Source organism: Seriola dumerili, unplaced genomic scaffold (assembly GCF_002260705.1).
Source record: "Seriola dumerili isolate Sdu_G_001 unplaced genomic scaffold, Sdu_1.0 BDQW01000052.1, whole genome shotgun sequence".
In the NCBI taxonomy this organism is placed as follows: Eukaryota; Metazoa; Chordata; class Actinopteri; order Carangiformes; family Carangidae; genus Seriola; species Seriola dumerili.
This window is the reverse complement of record NW_019174307.1, coordinates 12,160,246-12,171,387: the sequence shown is the minus strand read 5'-3', so window position 1 is coordinate 12,171,387 and position 11,142 is coordinate 12,160,246. Positions and strand designations below refer to the sequence as shown.

At 36.4% G+C, this 11,142-nt stretch overlaps 1 protein-coding gene across 1 annotated transcript; it reads left to right on the top strand.

The window, feature by feature from the left end:
* The first annotated feature begins 909 nt into the window (after nt 1-909).
* Nucleotides 910-11,023, top strand: LOC111218403 (protein lunapark-A-like). The gene is made up of 13 exons (XM_022740699.1): nt 910-962; nt 1,991-2,093; nt 2,555-2,596; nt 5,224-5,411; nt 5,492-5,550; nt 5,656-5,696; nt 7,131-7,214; nt 7,316-7,367; nt 7,464-7,682; nt 8,792-8,897; nt 9,269-9,339; nt 9,653-9,808; nt 10,031-11,023. Exons 2-13 carry the CDS (start codon nt 2,067-2,069, stop codon nt 10,201-10,203), a joined length of 1,218 nt encoding a protein of 405 aa, XP_022596420.1. The 5' UTR covers nt 910-962; nt 1,991-2,066; the 3' UTR covers nt 10,204-11,023.
* The last annotated feature ends 119 nt before the right edge of the window (nt 11,024-11,142 follow it).

Genomic DNA, 11,142 nt, shown 5'->3' with positions numbered 1-11,142 from the left:
TTTGTAATTATGTGTTACACATACAAATCAAAATATCAACATTGGAAATTTTACCTGGCATTTCACAGTGTTACAAAATATTTGTTTGATTAGAGGTGGGATTTGGAGACTGGATGCATTTTGTGTGCAAACCTACTAAATGAAACACTTGCTTTGTATTTGTAACAGCCCAAAGACAGTGTTGACCATTATTTAAACTTATTCAAAAATCTGCAAAAGCATGTCAACTACTACTACATCATATTCATTTAGGAGATGCTTTTGTCCAAAGCGACTTACATTTTTCACATATACATTGAGAGCTATTGTCTTACAAAATACCTGTTCTGCATGGGGATAGAGGCAGTTTTGACTGAACTAACATCCTTGCAATTATTGACCAATCAACCAGTGGTCAACCGCCTGTGCTACAGCCAACCTGATAACGTGGGGCTGGCTGGTATGAAAAACAATATATTAACACAATAACAGAAGAGCCCCATGCAATATCAGTAATATACAACAATATCTCTTATTGCATGTTATGCATGTGAAGCTGCATTGCATGTCAAGTTGGTGAGTTCATCTCATTGGACTACATGATGTCAGTTAGGTCTGACTGGACCTTTCAGCAACCACTCAAGTATTTAACATCATTATGGGAGATACCTGAGCTGTCCAGCTCAAACTATAAGTGCATGTTTCTTTTTCACCACTCCTCATAATACTTCTAGCAGTGCTAATAAAACTGCAGCCTCACCAACAACTATTAATGTGCATTAGGAGACTTATCGTTTAGTTCAAACATGATAACATCTTGTGGGCCACATCACACATCAGATTTATGTGAGGGCCCTGCAGCGCTCATATTCCCTGCTGTCCCTTTAGGAGACACTCCCCCATCTTGGCTCACACACCCTCCTTCTAAAGAAGGAAGGCTGCCCTGCTACAGCCTGTTGAAACCGGACAACTCAGCTTCAAAGGTAAATATACCCCTCTATTACAAAACACTTAACTGTTATTCGTCCACTTCCCAGCCTGATTATTTGACTTCGCTTGCTAATGTTAAGTCGGGACGAACGTTAACTAACTAAGTTAGCCATGACAGCTGTCTGTGATGAACTGTGGGCTTCTATAGTGCTAATGTTACTTGCTAGCGGTTAGCTACCTAAGGTTAGCTAGCATCACGGCAGTGCCAACGCTATCAGTTTACTGACTGATTGTACTAAGTGTTTTAAGAAGTTATTTAGGAAATGTTAGTTTCAAATAGCGACATTAGAAGCCTTCCCTGTCGATATGAAATATAAGTTGCCTTCGAAGAAAGAGTGAAGTTGTTAACTTTGCTAACTTAAGTTAGCAAGGGTAACCATGATGGTAACTAGTTCAGCCTGGTCACTATCACAAAGTTTAAAGCCAATGTCTGAATGAATTTCACAGATTACAGGAAGACTGCTTGTTCACTTATAGATTAGAAATACTAAGCGTAGCCGTCTAAAGAGTTGTGTTGAAGTCGTTAAAGTAGTTAGTGTGTGGCAGTCTTACCAAATGTATGTTGATGTTTGAGTAACTAAACTTACAACATGTACACGTAGCTACAGATAATGCAGTCTAATACAACGGCCCTGCGGTAAACGTTAGTCAGGACTCTAATGTTTAGTTTTTTGTTGATTTTTATTTTAAAATAATTTGGTAGAGGTTTGAATATTACGGTCATTTTGGAAGCAGTTGTTTGTGGTGCTGTTGCATTGTAATACTGAAGAATATCTCATCACCCCATTTAGCATTATAGCAATAAGGGTGGACTACATATTATGAATGCTAGACTAAATTAGGATGAAGGATGAAAACTGAATCATCACCTCTCTTAAACAGTTTTATAAAAAAAAAAAACCTGATCATTATAATGTTCATGAGGGCAGAATTGATTGCAGGAATGTTGTATTTCACATTTAGCTCCATGCACCAAGTAAATTGCTGAATGTATATTCAAACTGATCACTGTTGTCAACAGGTGGAGAGTTAATCTGTGAGAGAAAATCAGAGGAGGATCCCAGTAACAGAATATCCTACACTCCCTCATCAACAACATGGGGGCTCTTGTCTCACGGTGGAGGGTTTGTATTCAAAACTTTCCTAAATATGTCTTTCTGCTTTATGCTGTTGTAATATAAATTACTTTATTGCACATTAGTTGTCAATTTTATTTGCTTTTTCAAAGAATAAGTTTGACTATAATATTTTAAGCTTATATTTAATAAGCCTTCAGTTTGTAAGCACATATAGGACTTTCACAAAGAATTTTACCTCACCATGCTTTAGATAAATCTATATAAATAATCATAGTTCAGATGTTTATGATAATACTCCTCCTGGCATGCACACACTAACTGAATTATATCACCAATAAGGGAAGAACACACATGACATATGAACAGAATGTGCAAAAGTGGGAAGTGTCCAGATCAGGAAGTTTCCAGATCCTTTCAAGAAGTTGCATGCACAAAACGGACTGTTGCTATTGCAAATGTAATGCTTTATTCTCTCTGACTGAGATTTGAAAATGTTTGTCTTGCAGGCTAAACCATCCACTGTAGAGATTTTGGAAGGGATCGATAAGGTATGTTTGACCTAAAAGAAGGCTTCCACATAGATAGATTGCCAAAAGTGATGTTTTGAATTCTTTAAAACACATTATATTTTATCATTATAGTATAATTTAAGTTTTTCCTTTTTATATTTGCATGGGGTGTAAGATAACAAGCTATAAAACCACTAAAGCACAACAAATTCATGCTTTGTATATTTTGTAGCATTTATTGTCTAACCTGCACAGATGAACTTGTGCACAGTAAAGTCAGTCATTAAGTGTTTCATTAGAGGGATAGAAAGACAAAGCCCCCATGAACATGAAACATTTTCACACAACAATTGGTGTATATAGAAAGAAGATCTTATTTGTTTTAGTTACACAAATTCATTTTGTCATTTAGACAAAAGACAAAACTCTATACATGAATTTTTACAAAAGTGTGCAGATAACACAGTACAGCTTATTACCATTGTGGGGTGGTGGGGAAAATGCCTCTAGCAAGACATTCAACAAGAAATTCTTGCTTTATTCTTTTATGCCATGTTTAGAGTTAAAGAAATGATAACTTTACAGCAAATCTCTCAATGTTGCCGCAGACACCTGCAGTCAGTCAGTGAGTGCAACCAAATGAAGCATTATCAGTAAAACTGACCAAAGGCATCTGTCAGTGTGATGATGCTCAGTAATGTTTATTAAGCCTAGTCGATCCAGGAGCACCCACTCATTCTGTGAGTGTGTTACATGTATGGTATATATATGCATGTTATTTTTATAAAGTGCCAAAATATAGGAGACGGTATGGGAGTCAGATCGTCGGTGCTCAGTGACCGCTTAAACTTGTTTTTGAAATAGAAACAATTCTGTTGATGATGTGTTGTGTAAGCATGCATCTTTTGACTATAAAACAGATGCCTCAATGAATGCCAAATCAGCTCTTCATTCGCTGAGTGATGAAGCTTAGTGCCCTTCTACAGTTAAGCAAGTGTTAGGCTATTTTCAGCACCTGTCCTTGGAGCAAGAGACACTACATATACACTGAAGAGGTCAGGTGGCATTGAAGTTGTGAATAGATGAGTGTTGGGCCTGTTAGTTTCTTCTAGAAAGATTCTGTCATTTCTGATGACAGTATGTTTTGAATGTACAAATTTTTCATGTGCATGGTTACACTGCATATACACAAAGGCATGTATTATATACCGCAACGCTAAATGGGAGATCAGTTTATCCAGGGCTTAGAGTGACAGACACACATGTTACAGTCAAACCATAATGACCAAGAGTGGATCCTATTCTGTACACAAGCTATTTTCGGATGGGGTAGCCGACACTTAAAAGCAGTGGTGTAACATTTCCATTTAAAAAAAATTAAAGATGAGTCAGTCATTTGTTAATTGCAAAATGATAATGAATCGCACAAATAAATTTCTGTTTCTGCCAAGAGGGAAATCTGATCACAATTTGATCAAAACAACAGTTTGGTATGCTCCCACTAGTTAGTGCCTAGGTTGGATTATACTTCTCTCAAATGCTGCATGTTTACGTTTTTAAATTTCCTGTCCTTCTAAGGAAGTTGATGTTCATTATGAAAAGTTCAACAGTTACTCCGAAGAGAATTTGCTTCCATTTGCATCTATGTAAAGGCATGACGCCCATCCAGACTGTTCACAGAGATGGCATTAAGGCAGTGGTCAGAACACTGGCTCTGCAGTATGACATACTGAGCTGCAGGTTTGCAAGTCTTGTTGCACTGTTGAAATAATCTCTGTTCAGTTTCAGACTTGTCCTACTGTACAATATCCTAAAGCTGAAACAAATAGTTACTTTATTTTTCCCTAGAGATTTGTATTACAGTCTATTAAAAATATTTAGGAGAAACAACAATAACAGATGATTTCTCAGTCTTATTTGGAAAGCCTGCTGTGATGCTTAACTTTTACATCATTCCTCCATACCTGAAAGCAGGAACACCAACATGTCACCATAAAGAGTTACTTTGACTTTGTCTCTCTTTCATTAATGGAATCATGAAAGTATAAAATAAAGTAATATTTAAACTAATCAGACTTATTTTCAAAGCAATAAACTGTTATGCAGACTACTTTTACAACTTTTCATATGTGTAAAGACAAAAAGTTCAATACTTGTTTTGTTATTACTTACTGCTTGATTGGAATAAATCATTTAAAGAATAAAACATTAACATCATAGTATTGCAATATGATTTTACTGAAAATCGATAAATGAATACTGAATTAATGCTTCAATCCAAGAGGAAGTCTGCTTTGTGTTTTTGGTGGAAACTAGTCCAGTGGCAGTAATGGTAATGATCAATGCTAATATGTTATTGAAAAAAGGCTGTATGGTGCCCAGCGGTTGGTGTGGCAGTGAAAATGTCATTAATTTAGAGAAAACATTAACTGTTCATCTGCAACAAGTGTCAGCCTATTTCTAAAGAGGAAATGTTCTTTACCTTGTAGGTCAAATATGTGAGTATTGAAATAGTCCTCATGGCTAAATAGTTCTCACTTCTGGCGGGATAGAAATTTGAATGAAAAACCTTTTCATGTACTTACAATCACTGTGTCACTGTGTATCACAAGTTAATAGGAATGTGTCTTTGTACAAATTTAACACACATTCAATTTTTCCCACAGGATATACAGATTCTTGAAGACTATAGTGAGAAGTATCAAAGGCAGTTGAAGATATGGGTCGGGCGACTGCTTCTGTACTCGTCTCTTCTCTACCTGATGACATGTATAATTGTATATTTCTGGTACCTGCCTGAGAAGTTAATGGAGCGGCTCATATTGTGTCTTCCCTTCCTAATAGTTCCCCTATTGTAAGTATACGAGTTAGTCAATCACATTTTCACCATGCTGAAAAAATAACTAAATAACCATCATTTTCTTTTCCCTCTAGAGTGTGGTTACTTCGTAAAATGCTTATAGTTTTTTTCTCACGAAGAACTGAAAAAAATAGTAAGATCCTTTTTGCTATTGATACATACATTACTACATAATGGTAATTTTTTAGGTTCACAGTGGTGTTGAATTTTCTAAGAAACTTTGAATTTTTTTTTCCAGATGACAAATTAGACGATCTTAAAGCACAAAAAAGGAAAATAGTAAGTGATGCTTTTATATTTTTCATTTTTTATCGATGATTTACTCCTCAGTTTTCATCTATAGCTTTCCTTTTCTTTTCAGTTAAAAGACTTGATACCTGTGACACTGCAGGTTGAAACAACCAACCATATCGCTGCAAACAAAACAAAAAGATTTTTAGCATTGATAGAGTTGCACCAAAATGACAAAAGCACAAAAAATAACTTTTCGTAATTTTTCCCTTATGATCACGTTCCTGTATTTTGATTTAAAACTGAGGATCAAGCACACTCAATTTTGCAGTTTCAAAAAACTAATTTTCATGCTACAAAAATGAAACGCTTTGAGAGTGAATTTGACATGGTCGGTTAACATGATTCTTTTCACGTTTCAGTGGGCACACTAGAAAAGGAAACGGCTCATTTAAATTTTAGTACTACATTTAATGTTTTTTATATTCTCATTAATGTCTTAATGAGCCCATGTGTGGAACAGTCAATTAATAATTTCAAATGTAATGTGTAATAATTCAAATGTAATCATTTAATTACAAACAAAGTATATTTGTTCTTAAATAACCTCTTTCTCTCTAGTTTGAAAATATGCCTCATTTAGCAGAGATGAAACAGTTGGTCAGGTGTAGCTGCTTTCAGAAAAGATGATGCATCACCAATACAGTTGGAGACAACAGGTGCTTGTCAAAGTTAGTGAGAAGCATGTCATATTCACTTTTGTATGTTTTTTATTGTTAACATAAACCGTGTCAATCAGTGTAGCAGAAGTAGCCATAAAAAACCATTGCAAAAAATTGCATTGTATCTCTCAACTTTTCATTTTCAGCTCCACATGCACTCCACAAATTTTCTCTCAAATGTCCTGAGCTCAATAGAACTGCAAAGTAACACTTCAAAAAGCAGTTGTCACCCATATGTGGCATTTTGCAGCAAGATGCTCGCTAATCTAATCTAATCCAGACAGGATTTGATTGGTACAGTGACTTAACCCAGTAAACCACTCTGCTAATGTCACCTTAATTAATAGCATTTAGTGCAGGAAAGAAATAAATCTGAGAAATTGCTTGTCATCCTCTGTCAAGTCTAATAACTTTCAATAATTAGGGCTGATGGATTTTCACACTCTCCATTATCGAAGTAGTGAATGTAATTATTCTTCATATTATATGTAAACATTTAGAAATGTATGGTATTTATGTTAAATGAAGATGTACAGAACTTTCTGGTGCCCTTTCTCAGTCACATTTACTTGTAATGTTAATTTAGATGATTGTAATATTAATGTGTGTTTTATAAAAGGCAGATTAATTACATTAGATGATCAACTAATTACATGGCAATAGAGCTGTTGTTACTATAGGAATAATTTCTCTGTAAAATGTATTGAAGATAAGTTTGGTCCATCCTGTAATACTTTTAATATCTGTTTTTTTTCCCCAGCTTGAAGAAGTTATGGAAACTGAGACATACAAAAATGCTAAAATGATTCTGGAGAGATTTGATCCTGATTCCAAGAAAAAAATTGTGAGTTATTTTGTTTTTCTTTGTAATGTAAATGTCTAATTGTGTTGGGTTTATGTCATCTGTATTTAAACATGCTCTTACACTGTCTTGTCTGTGTGAAGGAGCTTGAATCTACTCCAGTTGGACCTCAGATGACTCCAAAACCAGGACAAGGTAACAATGCATTCTGAAGAAGAAAGCACTAATTTCCTTAGTCTCCTCTGGTATTTCATACCACTGTGAAGCAACCTGCAATGTTTTCTATGTCAGAGCTCCGCCAGCGTAATGTCATCCCAAAGACCCCAGTGGTGGTGAATCCTGCAGGCAGTGCTGCTGCCCGCCCTCCTCTTGCCTCTGGGTCCACCTATCCTGGACGATCTTCCCACTCTGCTCCAGGTGGACCCCCAGAGAGGGGCCTGTCGGCTATAGCTGCTCAGCAGAGCTTGATGAGGAAGCCCATGACCCCTGGAACACCTGTTCCAGGAGTTGGTGAGTTACCTGCACACAGGGGGACCACATCATAATGTGGCCGATTAAGGTGTGATTTACTCTTCCCTTGCTCTGTGTCCCCAGTTGCTGAAGGCTCTATGGTGTGTGTTGTCAGCAAGGGGGTTACATGTTATACAGTAGGTGTAATGGTTAATTGTATGAATGTAGTTTTCAAATATCTTACTAAAAGGTTCAACCTCTCTCAAGTAAGTGTATAATTGTGAACTAAGATTAGAAAAAGGCAACAGCTTTTGATACAGTCAGAATATTTACCTGGAGAATATGATTCTTGTGTGTTACATCTGTGGTTGCTTTTAAAGATTTCAAAGCCAGCCAGCAGACAGGATGGAAAACTTTCCATAGAACAGTTGTTGTATATGGAAGACATCTGTGGAGTGTAGAGGTATTGAATATTCAATACAAATTATTTCTGGACTATGAGCACTCAATAGAAGATGCAAATAAGTACAAACAGTAAAGGAAATGTGTTCCTAGAGGAAGCTGCATGGTGTAATTGCCATGTGGAATGCCAACTGTGAGGTATGCATGAAGCAGGATTACATTAACTGTGATTAATTAGCCAGACCTGCGTTTGTTCTCTGGGCAATGGTGTTGGAATCTCACTAAATGTCTTTTAATGCTTGCTGAAATTGCCTTTGGCATTGGGAACACCTCACAAATGGTTTACATGACTTGATGTTATCACCTGCTTCTGTTGAAAATTGAAAGTGAAAAGCAATTTGATACAAAGAGTCACCACAGAGTTTCCATATGTTGGAAAATTAATAACCAGCAGGATACCGAGACTCTGCCAAGTCTCACAGAAATGACCAGTCATCTTCCTATGATTGCTCTTGATGTTAGATTATATTAATTACTACGCACCAACACAGTGGGGATTCTGGACGTGCTTTGCAAGTGAGATCCGGTGTAAAGTCATTAAGAGAAAGGGGCAGGTTTTTGTAAAATTCATCATGGTTTGTGCAGTAAACTGTGAATCTGAGGCTCGCTATTTCAAAGAGCTTTTACTCTAAGCAGGACTGTTTATTGCAGTTTGTATTCAAGACTGCAGACTGTGTCTAACGGGCATTGATGTTGTGCTATAACAGGGATGCATCCCCCAGGTCCACCCTTGGCCAGACCTGTGTTCCCAAGGGAAAGAGGCGCTATGGACAGAGTCGTTGAGTATCTTGTTGGAGATGGCCCTCAGAACAGGTACACATCCCCTGTTTTTAAACAGAGACAATCTCCTTTCGGGAATACTTTTATATGTACAGTCCTTGTTGTAATGTTATGCATTACCTAGTTTCTTATGCATAATACTACATTGTAGTATAATATAACACTGTAATGACACAATATCTAAAATGACTCGCTACATTTTAAGTAATAGAAATCTGCCAGATGTATCTCTTGCTACTGAGATCAGTGTTAAAATGCAGGTAATATCCCAAAAGTAATGGTGAGTTACTTCCACTTGGGATCCATTTGAGCTGTATTTATCAGTAAAAAGATCTTTTATGTAATCTAATGCCAGGTCGTGTACTGTATGCTGTCCTCACTGGATCGTCTTTCCTCCCTCATAGATACGCTCTCATATGTCAGCAGTGTCTGTCCCATAACGGCATGGCATTAAAAGAGGAATTTGAATACATCGGTAAGACTTTGAAAATCACAACACTCTTTGTCAGTCTCCATCAAACACTGTGCCTTCATTTGCCCTCTAGCATTTGGCAGTGTAGTATATCATATGGCTCTTAAATGCCTCTGCCACTACCGACCCCTGTAAGCAAAAACAGCTGAAGATTGAATATGCAAACCAGTGCTACACATCAATCTGAAGTGTTTATGCATCTCAGGCATTTTTTGTCATTGGTTCATATTCATGTATATTAATCCATGTCTGTTTGAGAATGTATTAGAGAGGTGACATAAACTATATGTGTGGTGTTTTATTTGTGTTGTTTCAGCCTTCCGATGTGCGTATTGTTATTTCTTGAACCCTGCAAGAAAGACCAGGCCTCAGGCACCCAGACTCCCTGAGGTCACTGGCGAACTGAAGATGTCACCTGAGACACACTTACCATCGTCTGGTGCTGACGTAGATGACGAGCAATCTGTTTTAGGTAATAATGACACACAAAGAATACACTTCTAAAATCTAATGGTCATGCATCTAATTAAATGTTACCAGTATTAATAATTTTAGAAATACAATTTTAAAATTCTGCCTTTTATTGTAAACATACAATAGTATTCATTTTCTCTTCCTCCTGTCTTTTTTGACTCTTTTATACTTGTTAGAAAAGCATGCATATCTAAACTGAAATATTATGTCTAATTATCAGGGAAATCCAAGCTTGCTGATGCATCTGCTGAAACTGACACCCAAGAGCCAGGCACACTAACAACTGCAGAGTCCAATTCTGTGTCAGACGGCCAAAGCACCCCAGAGTCACAAGACTTGCCCGCTGAGAAATCTGATGGAGAGCAAGATTTGTCTGCCATGGAAGTGGAATGAAGCAGTGGAGTAGTGACTTCAACACAAGGCAGGCTAGAACTTTATTTTGTCTTTGAAGAAACGTGATAGCTTTAAGTAAATGCCGTAAGTTGGAATAACACAGTAACAAGCCAGCACCTGATATGATTTTCAACTTACAGTACACAATGTCCTTTCTTTTGAGAATTGTTTTTATAGTCCTAGCAATAGTAATGAATTAAATCCCAAAGCACTAGCATTTGGTAACAACTGCCAAACAACCCATCTTTCTAATAATGATTACATGTTCAGCCAATTTTCATAACATCATATTGGAACTTATAAGGATGATACTAGATTAAGTTGTTTTTCGTGTTTATATAGGAAAAGTTTTTTTTTTTTTTTATGTTTCTTTTCCTTATTTTATTTGTTTTTGGCTGAATTCTAACATTTTGCTATCTTGGTTAACAGGAAACTGCAGAAACAAAACATGAAATATTTTGGGGGAAAATACATTTTTATTTATGGTGAATTATTTATAAATATTTTTCTACAATGCAGTGCCTTTCATGACCATGTTGACTGGGGTTCTCTTTAGCACAGTAGTGCTAACAAACTGTTTACACACCCATGGTATCGTAATAGGAATGTACTTACAATATGTATTTATTACTGAAAGGGAGAAGATTTATGTCAGTACTGTGCACCTGCTTAAGTGCCTTTTATATTTTAAGTCTCTGCCTCAGAGTATTGTCGATACAACCTATTTACATATAGACAATAAAGTCATTTAACTGTTTTCAGTCTTCAGTGACGGTCTCTGCTGAATGTATGAATTCTGTTCTGTATAAATAATACTAAATAAAAATTTGAGAACATCTGTGTTCATAGTGTGTTCAGGATCACATAGACATTTTTGTTTTTACATAAGTATATATATATGTGTGTGTATATGTATATATATATATATATATGTGTGTG